General features: G+C 43.9%; 2 protein-coding genes across 4 annotated transcripts in view; one reads left to right on the plus strand and one right to left on the minus strand.

The window, feature by feature from the left end:
* The window catches only part of MYO7B (myosin VIIB), an 84,003-nt gene extending 75,160 nt beyond the window's left edge, over nt 1–8,843 (minus strand). Inside the window, exons 1-5 of the mRNA XM_032764795.2 lie at nt 8,826–8,843; nt 6,397–6,510; nt 4,547–4,699; nt 2,879–3,063; nt 1,005–1,126 (exon numbers count right to left, since the gene is read on the minus strand). Of these exons, the coding sequence (XP_032620686.1) occupies nt 1,005–1,126; nt 2,879–3,063; nt 4,547–4,699; nt 6,397–6,510; nt 8,826–8,843 (592 nt within the window). The remainder of the gene's footprint in view (nt 1–1,004; nt 1,127–2,878; nt 3,064–4,546; nt 4,700–6,396; nt 6,511–8,825) is intronic.
* The window catches only part of LIMS2 (LIM zinc finger domain containing 2), a 317,098-nt gene that overhangs the window by 134,004 nt on the left and 167,542 nt on the right, over nt 1–15,552 (plus strand). The gene's annotated exons all lie outside the window — the stretch shown is intronic.

Raw genomic sequence — 15,552 nt, forward strand, 5'->3', positions numbered from 1 at the left:
GGGGGGGCGCCTCAGGGCAGGGGTGTGGGGGGAGCGCAAGGTGGAAATTTCGTCTAGGGCGCAAAACATCCTTGCATCAGCCCTGTGTGGGAAGATACAATCTCCCGCAGCCAAACCCCTTCCTACAGAGTAGTGCAAGTGCATGCCTACCCCTCACCATAACTCCCCCATCTTTCCCCAGCATGATTCCTTCCTGTTCGCAAAACCCTTCCGCAATTGCTTAGACTAGCCCTACTCTAACACCAAGCTTGTCACACCTTCAGTAAGTCCTTCCCAACCCCAACCATCCAAACCTTGCCACAGGTTCCCAATTCAGTGCCCCGCAGAAACTTTTGTGCCTCCCTAGGGAAGCAATCTCTGACCTTATTCCTCATCTTGTGGTTGAGCTAGAACATATACTTTGGAAAGACATCCAACCTTGATTTTAAAGACACTGATGGAGAACCCATCACTCCAAATAACCTGTTCCAATGGTTAATTACCCTCATTGTTAAAAATTTGCACCTTATTCCTAGCCTGAGTTTACTCAGCTTAAGCTTCTAGCCAATGGCTGGATCTTGTTATGCCTGTGTCTGCTAGATTGAAGACTTATCTGAAAACTTTTCCCTGTGTAGGTACTTATACACCATGATCAAATCACCTCTTACTTTTCTCTTGGATAAAACCAATAGATCGAGCTTCTTAAAAATGTTGAATGACTCTCCTTATATCTTAGAATATCTAGTTTTAACATGTGGGAATAGTGTTGAGTCAAAATCCCTGAAGATCTGGGGCAAAATCTCAGATGAACCACACAGATTTTGGGGAAAACTTTCTGCAGACTTTGCCAAAATTCCTCGTAGATTCCTTGGTCAACCACTACATCACTGAGGCTTTAAGGAGTTCAGCTGCTGTGCCGCTTCAATGGCCCTGAGACATTACTGCATTTCCAGCTTTACACTGGCATAAATCCATCGAAATCAGTGGTATTATGGTGAATCAGTTATCTTAGCTACATAACCTACCTTCCAGAATGGGGTTGGCCTCCAGAATCTGCTGCTCAATCCAGGAATGCTGGCCACTGATAGCAGCTAAAAACTGCAGTATCAGTTTAGTGCTTTCAGTCTTCCCAGCTCCAGATTCTCCACTGGAATCCAAAATATAAATGTGGTAAATCAGTGTCTTGGTTTCTTTTTCTCTGCTACAGTGGAAAAAATGGCAGACCAGAGTAAGAATTCATGGATCTTCTCCATTTTACGGGACTGTCCTTAGTCTCGTAGGGAGTGAGAGGCTTACCTTTCACCATCTCATTCACTGAAGTGAAGCTATTCTTTGTACTATAATGTTAAGGGCTAAATTGTTCCATCAGTTACACAAGTGCAAATCCACTGATGCTAGTAGATTGGCTCCAGTGTGAAGGAGAAATAAAATTTAGCCTTACATCTTTAGTACCTTATTGTACTATCTGTGCTGGTTTTAGTATGTTAACTTCTTGTTCCCAGTATCTCCTCTGTTAGCAAGCGACATCATTGCATTTAGATTACCTAGCTCCTTGCACAAAAGATGAACGGAAAACAAGTACAGGAAATACCTTTGTAGGATAAAGATAACATTTTTTTTGTCTTGTTTTAGGAGACAATCTCTGCTTTCAGAAAGTTAAATGTAATTGTAGTGGGGTAGTTACCCGCTCCTGCCTTTTGGGGTGGAAAACAGCCCAGGAGAGGGCTGTGGCTGGGGCAAGAAGCCTGGGGTGATTAGGGAAAGTAGGCCCAGCTGGCCCCTATAAGAGGCTGTGAGCCAGGAGCCCAGTGAGTCTTCTTCTGCCTGTAGAGGGAAAAGGGCCTGGCTGCAGGGAGCTAGAGACAGGGTACCTGAGTGGAGCAGGGCTGGGGACAGGCTGAAGAGCTGAGGAGCTCCAGCCTGGAAAGCCCCAGGTTGTGCCCTAGGATAAGGCCAACAGGTACTGGGGGTTGCAGAGGGCAGCCCAGGGGTAGGGAAAGGCAGCAGGTCCACACCCAACCTTGCCAGTGACGAGTAGGCTGATACTGCAGTCTGCCCCAGGGTGTGGGGGCTAGACAACGACTGGCAGTAGCCTTATACTGAGGTGACGTGGGGATAGTAGGTGGGGGTTCCCCTGGGAAGGGGAGACCCTGAGGCTGAAAGAGATTACTGCCAGGGGGCAGCACCCCACCTAAACAGGGCACCGGGGTCCAGAGAGGGATACGGAGGCCAGAGGACAGGTCGATCACTGGCCTGCAGAGGGCGCTCCAGGCTGGAACAAGCTAATTTCCGGAACAGACCAGCAGGAGGCGCCGCAGGGGTGAGTCCAGATTGCTACAGTAATCTTTAAACATAATGGCTACCTTCCAAAGGTAAAAAAGGTACCTTCCCAGCTATGGGCAATGTACTCAGGCTTCCCATTCTCCGTCTATTTATAAAGAGATTATTTGTGTAGAATGTCCTGCTGCACTCAGAGGGCTTGGTGGGGAAATGATGGGGTTTGGAAATATAAACATGTGCAAGGCAGCAGGCTCTTGATCCCTTTTTCTTGCTAAATGTTTCTGGTAAGGGTCCACATGCAAAAATCACAGCACAAATATGCAGGCAGAAATCAACCCTGTCTCTGAAACTATGTATGCATCCATTTGTGCAAACATAGCTGATACGCTTGGACACACATTATACGGTCACATGGATACATAAATGCACATTCAGGACTAAATATTTGAGTCCTAACTGAAAATGACACAGCAAAAAAGCAAACGTTCTCTTCTCATTTTTCCTGGTTTTATTTATGCCTCCCCAAGGGACTGAAGACATTTTCACCTCTCCAAACACTTTGGGAGCCATTCTCTGTCCAATCCCTACTACCACTAGTCTTACCCACTCATCCAGTTACCTGATAACACAGCACTGGTCTCTCTTATTCCTCTTCATATTGAAATAACAGTTGTCTGCGATGGCAAAGACGTGGGGAGGCAGCTCCCCAATTCGCTTGTTACTGTAGAGTTGGATCTGTTCCACTGTGTAGAGTGGCAATATCTGGTACGGATTCACTGCAACCAAAATAGATCCTGTGTAGGTCTGAAAGAGGAGAGAGTTACCAATAACATCAAATCCAGACACAGCAGAACACAGCCACCCTGGACTCTGCTCTCGTCAGAGCTCATAAGCTAAGCAGGTTCAGGAAAGGATAAGGAATTCTTAGGGAAAACCCCAGGTGCTGCAGAAAGTTGTGGGTTGATGACTCAGTAGATTGCACTCTTCCCTCTCAATCAGTATTGAACTGGCACTATGCTACCGGACAGAGTCATTCAGATGAAACACAAAGCTGTGCTCTTGCTGAGTGATATTAAACAGCTATTGTATTCTACCCCAGATGTGGCTGCACTTCAGGGGTAGGCAAAATAACTGGTGTGTGTGTGTACATACCCCCGTCGTTTTGCCTATCCCTGAAGAGTGTGTGTGTGTGTGTGTGTGTGTGTGTACATACCCCAGTTATTTTGCTTATCCCTGAAATGTGTCTGTGTGTATATAGTGTCATTTGGTAAAGTTTATAAAGTGCCAAATGGGATCCATTTGGATGAAAGACACTACAGTATATAAATGCAAGATGATTATATACAAGAGCTTCAAAATATGACTGCCAGAGTTTATTATGGTAATGGTGTCTTATCTGTTACTTTACATTATTACATTTGCTCTAGTGTAGCACCTATTAAAATCAGGGCTTGATTATGCTGGGCACTGCATAAACATGTTGTAAGACAGCCGTTGCCCTGTAAAGTTTACAATCCAAACAGACAAGCAGAGCAAAGTGTGGGAGAAACTAAGTACCAATATACTTGTTTTATAGATGGGGAAGTAAGGCACAGAGAAATTAAGTGGGTTAAGTTGCCCAGGGTCACACATGAAGTGTGTGGCAAAGCAAGAAAATGAAACCACTTCTCCTGAGTCCCAAGGTAATGCCTTAACCACAAGACCAACATTCCTCTCAATATATTTTATTGCATATCAATTAAATAAAGATCAAAATGAAACTAAAGACAAGCCAGATCATACCATTGCCAACGATAACAAATGGAACAAATAGACAACCCTAGTAGTTTGTTATATCTGCAGGTGACTCATTGAATTAGCATAGCACAGTGTATGTTGATTTCCTAACTGCATGCTGTACCCCAGACCCGATATTTGTCTTAATGTCTGGATTGACAGACAGAAGATCACCACTGGTAACTCTCAGTTTAGGCAGAAAACTAAAAGGCAGCTTTCTCACTGTCCATGCATCTTACTGTTGAGTCACCCCATGATTTCAAAGTCTGGTGTCAGCTCTTGTCCTTGCAGAAAAGGTGCTAGGATGAGATCAGTTATGAGAGAAGAAAAGGGAGAATTTCAGAACTGCTGAGACACTAAGGCTTTCTCAGCCCAGTATTTGGCAAAGGAAATCAGGTCTCCATGTGTCAGAGGCTGCTCCTGGGCTGACACGTTAGCCCCCCTGACAGAAGTGTGCTGTTTTTCGTTTCTTAGTCTTGACTGAGATTTGCCCATTCGCCTTAGCACTCACATAGATTTTGTGCTCCTGATGGCGGATGAGGAGGTTGTGCACTATGCCTGCTTCATTCAGGTCCCCGAGGCATATCATGTCTTCTACCCCTTGCACAGAGGTGGGATGCATGGGACGCACAGCACTGATGTTCTGGGCAGTGATCCAATGTTCCTTAAATAGAACAACAAAACAGCTTTTAATTAATCATCTGGGATTTTGTACATTAGCTCAGGGGCATCCAAAGGAGGGAGCCATGTTGCCATGGAGGGAACCCGAGTGTAACTCACACTAGTACAGTGTGGGTTTAACTGGCATAACACAGAGCAGATTGCAGCAGCTTTATCTTCAATGCACAGGTGCAGCCCACAGAGATAAGACCCAGCATGCAATGCTTGAATCAAGATAGGACATTACAGGTAGAGAATATAGTCATGATCCTGTGCAAGCTGGACCTAGGTGAGCCAGCCCTGGATTCTGTTATGCTCCGGTGGCAGTTACACTTAAATTAAAAATGTGGAAGCTTTTAATTGAAATATGAAAAGGAATAAAACAATCAGTTTAGTAGCCCATATCTTGATATTAAAATCAGTTAGTGATTTTTCACTGTCCCCACATTTTCAGTTTTGATGCAGATTTGGGTATTGACAAAGCATAATGGGATTGCAGAAACTATTGAGGGGAAGCCTGAGGTTTGGGAGCTGGGATGTGGACAGCTGGGCTTTGGGTATCAGGAAGGGGTGGGAAGAAGTTTGGGACTGTGGGATAAGCACAGGCATTGGATGTTTCTGATTTTTAAAAAAGATCAGCTGTGGAACAGTTAACAGTATGACATTTAAAGTGTCATCTTCATGTTTGAGTCAACAATCCCTTGAGATGAATGGAGCCATTCACACCTCCCAGAGCTATCCTTTCAAGCCAGCTGCAGGTGCAGGAACACAACATTGCATCAGTTTGTGCTCGGTTCTTATTCTCAGTGTTCTCTGCACAATCATGAGGGCTAGAAATGGAATGAGAATTTAGATGCTGGAGCACAATTCTCCAGCAAGTATGGGACAATAAGTACTCTCTGTGGCAAATTCAGCTGCTGTGGATTACACGGAGACTATAGCCTCACAGAAATACAGGCTTGGAGATAGGACCAGACCATTGGCTCATTATGTCCTGTGTCTTGCCTCTGGCAAGTACTACTGCCGATTTTTGCAGTTGTTGTGTAATGCTTTGATGGGCCATACACTAGACTATGGCCTGGTCTACCCTGGGGGGGTGGGAATTGATCTAAGATGCACAACTTCAGCTACGAGAATAGCGTAGCTGAAGTCAACGTATCTTAGATTGAATTAAAATTACTTACTTTGCATCCTCGCGGCACTGGATCAATGGCCACGGCTCCCCTGTTGACTTTGCTTCCGCCTCTCGCACTGCTGGAGTTCAGCAGTCGACAGGAGAGTGATCAGGGATCGATTTATCATGTCTACACTACCCGTGATAAATCGATCCCCAATAGATCGATTGCCACCCACCGATCTGGCGGGTAGTGTAGACGTACCTTAAGACTGGCCCTGAATCATGACATCCAGATCAGAATCTGAACTATACTAAAGTTAGAGGGTGTTTGGATATCCAGAATTTTGATTTGGCCCATTATAATGAAAGAGGCTAGCCACAATAGTCAGTTCTGTATCCAGGTGTACATTCCAGGGGTGAAATCCTGGCCCAGTTGACTTAAATGGGATCTGGATTTCACCCTAGAACTCTATAACGTTCAGGAATATTTAGATCTGTAGCTTGGTTCAGGCCCATCTCTTGTTCTTCACCATGTTACATTAAACTTAAGTATGTTCTGCTGAGGAAGTTATAACATACCCTACCTTGCCTTCATCATCCTCCACCAAGATCTGTCCTGAGTCAGAGATCTTCACAATTGCCCCAATAGGGACATTGAATTCACTGTTGGACAAGGATTCCAGCCACACGTGATCACCCTGGCGAGAAGGGAGTGGTACTGTTAAGTACTGCTTTACATCTGGGCGCCAACTAACTCTTAGCCATGTTAGGCCTGAATAAAGATATAGCAGACAAAACCAGGTATGCCAACCTGACCAAAGTCAGGCTAACAGAGGTTTGTGGCTGGTTCTCTCTGAAAACGAGCTGCTCTCTATTGATGCGTGCACTTGTCAATAAAGAGCTTTTGATCGGACCTTGCTGGTGTTGCCTGTCTCTCTCGCAGTCAGACAACGAACTTTGCCGTCTGGGTTAAAGTCCCTGACAGCCATATACCTCCTGGTTTTAATAACTGTGGGATTTATTTTACTGTGCTTAACTGGCCCAGTGCTATTGCCTGGAGGAAGTGTTATCTAGTGGTTAAAGCAAGTTAGAGAGTCGGGACTCCTGGATTCTAATCCCAGCTCTGCTGCTGACCTGCTATGTGACTTTGGACAAGCCATTTGAGATAGCCATTTTATAGGCAGAAATGGCACAGAAGTTATAACAATGACACTGCTTATCTAACTACACTACGTCACAGAGAAGTTCTGAGGCTCAGCGACTGTCCGCAAAGTGCTCTGAGATTCTCAAATGAGATACAGTTTGTATGTGCAGTTATTATTATTTCTGCTTCTTAAAAACATTCAAAGACAAAGCAGTATTGGAAAAGTGTAGGAGGTATCTTCAGACAAGATAATGCTGATGGGCTGACTAGATATCCTTTCATAATTTTCATAGATTTGGGATAGTAAGTTCTAATTGTACATTCCCTCAATAATCAGTTGAATAATCTGTACATGGAAACATTAGCACATTTATCAGCTCCTTCCCTGGGGACAAATCCTGCACTTCTTATTCAGGCAAAACTCCTACCTTGGAATCAGTGAAGGATCACACCTGGCACAACTCCAGTCAGTATTCTGTCTACAGAGCAAACAAGCAAGCAGAATGCCTAGGGTGCCACAAGGGGAAAGCATACTCTAAAGTGGCTGCTCAACTTCCCTTAGAGAGGTGTAGCTAATGCTCCAGACAGCACTGGCTGCTGTTTGCCAGGCATGACTGACCCTTCCATCCTGCACAACATCCCCTTTCGAGTATCTTGGACTGCTGGTGGTGCTAACATCCCCCCAGTCCTTGCGTCCACAGAATGTAAAGACCAAGATCATGGTAGCCTCTTGCAAGGTAGAGAGGGATCCTTTACACTTTTCCCTCCACTATCCCATGTGCCCACACAGGGTCAGCCACATGGCCTGACCGGTTTCATGACAATAGTCAAAACTTGGCTGTAAGTAGAATAAAGACTATAGGCCAGATTCTCCACTGGGGTAAACTGGCATAGCTCCATCCACTTCAATGGAGCTACACCTGTTGAGGATCTGGCTCTGTTGTGTATTATTCCAAGTTGGTTTCATGACATTTACTACCATGGAGTGGCTGACTATTTAATTCAAACTTTGTTGGTTTTTTTCCCTCTTAAAATATGTTATTGGTTTATATTAAAAGACAAACAGTTGTAAAGTGCTGTTGCAATAAATGCTGCGCCAGCCAATGGAGAATACCATCTGCAAACAGAACCCTTACTTGCAGTGAAGGGAACCTTACCCCTCAAGGAGTTGCACTGGGTTTCAGTGGAACTACTCATGGTGTAAGGCACCAACTCAGCATGAGCAAGAGTACTGCAAGCTTGCCCAAAATAACCGTGGCGCCCAGTAAACAGAACCAGTTATCTCTCTGTAATTTTGTTTGAGAAGATGTTGTTTGATGTCTAGTTGATATTGGCTCTCTGTTGCTTTTACTTCTGAAGTGAAATGTGTTAAGTTCTCAGGGACTTCTTTTCATCTCTTTCTGTAGCATCCGCCCGCTAGACCAGTGGCTCTCAACCTTTCCAGGCTACTGTACCCCTTTCAGGAGTCTGATCTATCTTGCATACCCCCAACTTTCACTTCACTTAAAAACTACTTGCTTACAAATCAGACACAAGGATACAGAAGTGTCACAGCCACATTGTTACTGAGACATTGCTTACTTTCTCATTTTTACCATATAATTATAAAATAAACAAATTGGAATATAAATACTGTACTTACATTTCAGTGTATAGTATATAAAGCAGTATAAACAAGTCACTGTCTGTATGAAATTTTAGTTTGTACTGACTTCACTAGTGCGTTTTATGTAGCCTGTTGTAAAACTAGGCAAATATCTAGATAAGTTGATGTATCCCCCTGAAGATCTCTGTATGCCCCCAAGGGTACACATACCCCTGTTTGAGAACTAGACTAACCAGTACACCAGAGTAAAGCATCTGACTTACCTTTCTGAGAACCACCATCCTGCCTCACAGTCCCACATACAGCCTGTGTTCACAAAGAGAAGTACAGAGTCAGAGTACAGGAGGGCTCAGGGGTAAGAACAAATCAAAACACTGCCAAAAGTGGGGCACAGTCAGGACTCTCTGCTTAAAAACCAAAAACATAATTTCTTTCTGATTCAGCATAGGATTAAAGAAAGGTAACGTGGTCATTAAAAGTACACACAAAATGTGGAAACTATATAAACCGTGTACCTGAAGGCAAGAATCCTCAGCACAGTGCAATGCACAAATTGACTTGCAGGCTACCCTGAGTTCTACCACATAACTTAAGAGGCGAACTAACACAGAAAGCATCACTGTGGAATGTTGTTGTTGGGGTTTTTTTTAGCAGAACTCTCTTAAGCTAATGCCAAGAAAGTTTATTGGCAGAGACTCAAGCTTAAATGTAACCCCCAATAACAAGACATCACCTGTACAATACCCTTATTTGCTTTCAGTTGGTCCAGTGACCTAGTGGCTCAATTCTTGTGAGTGGTCAGCCCAGTGACCCAGATTTATTTTCTACTTTGCTAAGCCTCCCAATAGGTCTGGCGCAACATGTATATAGAAGCAGAGATCCATATACAGCCTTCCTCAGCTGTGGCTGCAGTGAAGGGCTTCGAGAAGGATTGTGGAGGAGGGAAAATTAAATGTGTTTGAGGGTTCGGAGAAACAAATAGAAGCATTGAGCCCACAGTTGAGAAGATTGTGTTGCTGACAAAAGTCCAAGGGACTGCCTGATTTGTTGAGTGTACAGGCCCTACTGAATCTGCTCCCTTTGCTTTCAAGTAAATGATTATATTATTTAGGCCATGAGACCCAGGACAATCAAAGAACCACAGACTACAGAAGCGCAAATGCATACACCTTTCCCTGCAATTGGACTCTTGCAGCAATTTCAGGGATAAACATGATCTGTGTCTTGCCTTACATGCTACACTGAGATTTAGTCCAGTGTCCTTTCGATATGCATGGGGAAATCATGGGCAAAGCTTTTCAGAAACTATTTGAGCTGGGACTGGGCTGCAAAGTCTGACTCTAGAACCAAGTTTGAAGTTTTCCAGAGTTTGAGCGTTTTGGTTTGGGACCATTTCTAGAAAATACTCGAAAACCACATTTTAATATGATCTGGGATCTCTAAGATCATTCACAAATAAATCGTGCTGACTTACAGAGGCCAAATACATCCATTTAGCAGATGAGCTGGAAGGCTTTTCAACTGCCAAGGCCCAAGATCAGATGTCTGTGTTATCTCCTGAAACAATTGCTGAAGGAACTAAAACTTAATGCAGCGCAGACTCTCCATTCCTTACATTATGTCAGAAATTAAGGATATTTTGGAGTTTGATCCCAAGACTCCATTACACAAATCATATAAAAAAAACGACAATGAATATCATTGACAGTCATTTGGGGGAACAGATTATCTGGTTTGCGAAGATGACTCAGCAAACAAAGGGGAGGGGGCAGCCAGGGACCAGCTGAGGCAGTTACGTATGCAAAGTCAGGGATGTCATCCATCACTTGATCATGGGTGATATTTTTAGTCACTGATCTTATACTAAACAGCTTGAGTCAAAGAGCAAAGTCCCTGCCAGCTGATGCTCTGTGTATCCGAGGCCCTAAGCTTAATAATGGCTTTCTTTTGCTTAGTCTCCCCAAGCCCACTGGAACATGGTGGCAAGATCTACAACCACACACAGAGATTGGAGGTGGAGGGGCACTTTTTTGTTAGGTCAACAAATTACCCCTATTAACAGGGCTACCTCCTGAGTAAAGCTGATGAGTAAATTCTGCAGACTCATCACAGCGGGTACAGCTTGTTACCTCTGGAAGGGTAGAAAGGGAGAGAAGCTTGACTCTCTGGTCAGAGGGAAGTAGGGGAAATTACAGGTAGGCCCTAGGATCCAGCACGCTGGAGTTGAGATGGATATTCTGTTTGCATTAGTCAAATTGCCAGTGAAGCTAAACCTCAGGAAAGGGACATTTGGCCCTATATGTATGGGCTTTATTTGGAGCAGGGTGGGAATGCCACTTGCAGCCATTCAATCTTCAGGCCATCATATTCCCAGCTCTGTGTTGCCCAACCCCCCAGGTAGACATTGAAGGGGTTCCACTGCTACAAGGCAGGGATTAAATTCAGCTGGAGCCCACCAAAGCAGAACTCTGGTAAATATTTTCAAACCTGTGAGAGGCCTGAAGCCCTGAGCCCTGGCACCCTCACTTCCCCTGTGGGGCTAAAGTCCTGAGCCCTGAATGGGGGTGGCTCTGGGAAATAATCTTTGAGAATTTAAGCCTTGGCTACAAGGGACCTCCAGAGCAGGCTACAAGTGCCACCTTTGCCTGTGAACCCTCTCTAGTTCCTAACAATATCCACCAAACCTTAGCCTCGCTCCCACATTCTCACAGGTCTCTCATCATTGTGTGTCTGTGTGAAAAACCACACTCTCTCTCACCTCCTTTCAGTCCACCCACAGGAGCTCCCCAACCCCAGTGGTGCCTCTTTCTGCTTGTTCCAGGACACCCTTAGAAAAAAGATGTTTCATTTCAGGGTTTATTATTTGCAATATATTTTCTCCCATTTGGAAACATCTGAATCTAGAACCAAAATACTATATTCCATTTTTGCAGCCATTTATGATGAATTATTGAAAAAAGCTGTCTCAGGACATCATCCTATGGGGGGTTGTTTACCCCATACAGGTGGTTATAGGGTTAATGTGGGCCTGAGAGGCCAATTAACACATATGATTGCACCTGGAGTATGGAGCAGGCCTAATTAAAGATGAACCCCAGCTGAGGAGGAGCAGGGTGGTTACTATAAAAAATGAGGAAGCTCAAACCAGAAGGTGGCTGAAGTGAAAGAATTCTGCAGACCTACTCTAAGTGGAACCTGGAGAGATACAGAGAAGCTACCAGGTTGGAGTAGGCTCTGGCCATGAGCCTGACAAAAGAGCAGGACCTGGGCTTCCAGGGAAGAAATGCAGGGAGGTGCTCAACTAAAGAGGTGCTTCAGGAGAGAGGTTTACACTCTGGGATGTGCCCTGATGGGAGATGACAGCAGGCGTGAAGGAGATGCCTGGAGTAAGCCTGAGAGAAGGCCAACTGAAAGGCAGGTAACCTTGAAGGTAGATGGGAGTGGAGGATCTGGAGTAGAGGCAAGACTAGAGGGAGGTAACTCTTGAGAGTCAGTGTTCTGCAGAAGAATGGAGGGCTGAGGAGGACCTGGGATGAATTAAAAGTTTCTGCCTAAGGGAGGGGGAAGAAATGTCTTTTGTTGCAGTTTGTATTTTGCTTTTTAAGTTTGGTTACAAGACTCCAGGGAGAGGCCTTAGGGCTGTTACTCTGAGAGAGGAGGTAATGAAAGAGGAGCCCCAGAGGAGTGGAAGATGTCTGGATGACCAATGTTGTGTGGGACACTGTCTGTCTGGGATGTTGATATCCTGGACAGGGAGAGGCTTTAAAACAGGGGTTCTCAAACTGAGGGTCAGGACAGCTCAGGGGGTTGTGAGGTTATTACATGGGAGGTTGTGAGCTGTCAGCCTCTACCCCAAACCCAGCTTTGCCACCAGCATTTATAGTGGTGTTAAATATATAAAAAGTGTTCATAATTTATAAGGGGGGTCACACTCAGAGGCTTGCTATCTGAAAGGGGTCACCAGTACAAAAGTTTGAGAACAATTGCTTTAAATTGATCTGACTGGAGGGCCAAGTCATGAGAAGAAGAGAACCAGACTGTCCATCAGCAGGGTTGCATGAGAGGAAAAAGCTGCTACAAGGGGACATAACAGTAGACAATCCACTCTCCTATACATCCCAAAAGGATTTGTCAACATCCTGCTTGGCTAGAGCTCAGTCAGGAAATATAGCATCATTTGCATTCAGGTAAATATTAATTTGACGGCACACCTCAAGTAAATCATTAACAGACCGAGTAAACAACACAGGACCAAAAATTGATCTTTGGAGCTCATCCCAGACTACTCGAAAACTTCCTACTTGTAACATCCTCAACTGAAACAAAAGAAAACCCATTTGTCTGGTTGTACGTGCTATAGCATAGTTAAGATTATGTTTACATTTCACTTAAAACTTCACTTTCTCAGCGCTATTTGAAAAATTGTGCTCTTTGGCTTGGTCTTAGCTCCACAAAATGTATCTTTCTAGAAAGTTTAGGCAAAAATGAGCCATGCTGGAAGCCGTTTTTGCACATATGCAATACAAAATATCATTAAGGACCAGAGTCTGATAATTCTACATTTGCTGAATGGTGTTGTATCCCAGGAGTAGCCCCTCTGAAGTCACAGAATAAGCGCTACTCTCCATAAATAAAAGTACTGGACCCTAGGTTTATATTTTTGACAGTAATTATAAGACTATAATATTGATGCTACCTATCTATGCTATTCAGTAGTTACACAAGCTTGTGACTTTGTTCAACTGTTTTATTGTGGGATTCTATAAACTCTTGACTAAGATGCTGAACATAAGAACGGCCATACTGGGTCAGACCAGGTCCATCCAGCCCATTATCCTGTCTACGGACAGTGGCCAATGCCAAGTGCCCCAGAGGGAGTGAACCTAACAGGTAATGATCAAATGATCTCTCTCTCCTGCTGTCCATCACCACCCTCTGACAGAGGCTAGGGACACCATTCCTTACCCATCCTGGCTAATAGCCATTAATGGACTTAACCTCCATGAATTTATCCAGTTCTCTTTTAAAACCTGTTATAGTCCTAGCCTTCACAACCTCCTCAGGCAAGGATTCTACAAGTTGACTGTGCGCGGTGTGAAGAACTTCCTTTTATTTGTCTTAAACCTGCTGCATTTGGTGGCCCCTACTTCTTATATTATAGGAACAAGTAAATAACTTTTCCTTATTCACTTTCTCCACACCACTCATGATTTTATATACCTCTATCATATCCCCCCTTAGTCTCCTCTTTTCCAAGCTGTGGAAAACTTCTAATGAAATTATTAGAGATTAGTGTCTTAATCACCATTTTCCTTTAATTACATTAATGCAACATTAAGATCACAATTTCAAACCAGTTGTAAAATGCAAAAGTTAAAGTTCTTATGGAACCTAGCCCAAAGGACATACACAGCATCATGGTGTTGTATGCATATCAGCTAAAAGTTGCTTTACACTCAACATTGTTGACAAAAATCTCAAAAGCAAGGAAATGAAAACGTATGCCATTGGCACCTACCTCTCTGCTCCTCCACCAATCATCCAGCCACTACACTGCACAGGCAATGCACCACATAACAGCATAATGCCCCAGAAGGAATGCCAATCTTCCAGCTCCCACCACCTTCAACTAGATGAGACTCCCCATCTCTGGAAACCACACTAAGTCAAGAGATTTGTTTTTAATCGTGTGTCCCAAACCAGTAAAACTAAGGGAGGTGTTCAAATCAAGAGGCACTGCTGGAGGATCAAGTGGAGAGTGCAACAAGACTAAAGCACGAGATATCTTCATGTAGGCTGCCCAGATAGCAAGTGTGACAAAATCGGGCCAGGGGGTGGAGGGTAACTGGGTCGTATATAAAACAAAGCTCTAGATTTTGGGACTGTCCCTATAATTGGGACATCTGGTCACCCTCCCCTCACGGAGCCCTTTATCCAAGTGAGAAGCAAGTCCAAAGCTATTTAACTTTAAAAAAGAAATCAAATGAAAATATGAGGACATGACCTGTTTCTCTTACAGCTGTAGCAGGAAGCCAGATGGAAGGATGTTAGGGAAGATTCTAGAATTAACTCTATAGTGAAGCAGAGAGAATGTAGCTTTAGGGATGACACTTTTTTGTTCTGTTTTTTCCCCCTTATTCTAATATAATTCTTGTTCATGTTAAAAGAAAGCGTTGTGATCCTTTACTATGGCAGAAATCAGGATAGGTGCCACTACTTTCTTTCAAGCAACTCACTACTATTCCTTTATAAGTATTATGCTAGAAGGTGTTAATGCCTGCCTTCAATCTCAGGCCTGGTTAAGCCAATAGGTGTGCTAACCACCTTTCTTTCCAAATAAATTGAAGGAGCAATTAAGCCCCTTATGGAGTAAGATAGCTGGAGACAATAAAAGCTACCACACAAAGCAATAGGCCGCATGGGGATGCTGGCGCTGGGCTAAGCCATGTGATCTGTGGATGCTGCAAAGACTTAAGTGCATGCTTAACTCTGCACACAGCAAATAGCCACGGTTACTTCCAAGGGCTATTCACAGTTCATCTATTTAAGGATGTGTGTATGTGGTTGCAGAATTGAGAGTCGGTACAATCTACATCTACAGATATTTGGAAAACTGTACTTGGAAGCATTTTGTGAAGTCAAATAAAATAACGGAGTGTGCCTGCTCTGCAAATGATGTCTAAAGGCTACACCAGGGGTTGGCAACCTTTCAGAAGTGGTGTGCCAAATTTTTATTTAATCACTCTAATTTAAGGTTTTGCATGCCATAATACATTTTAAGGTTTTAAGAGGATCTTTCTGTAAGTCTATAATATATAACTAAACTATTGTTGTATGTAAAGTAAATATGGTTTTTAAAATGTTTAAGAAGCTTCATTTAAAATTAAATTAAAATGCAAAGCCCCCCGGATCAGTGGCCAGGACCTGGGCAGTGTGAGTGCCACTGAAAATCAGCTCGCGTGCCGCCTTTGGCACGTGTGCCATAGGTTG

This window comes from Chelonoidis abingdonii, chromosome 8 (genome assembly GCF_003597395.2).
Source record: "Chelonoidis abingdonii isolate Lonesome George chromosome 8, CheloAbing_2.0, whole genome shotgun sequence".
Lineage (NCBI taxonomy): Eukaryota > Metazoa > Chordata > Testudines > Testudinidae > Chelonoidis > Chelonoidis abingdonii.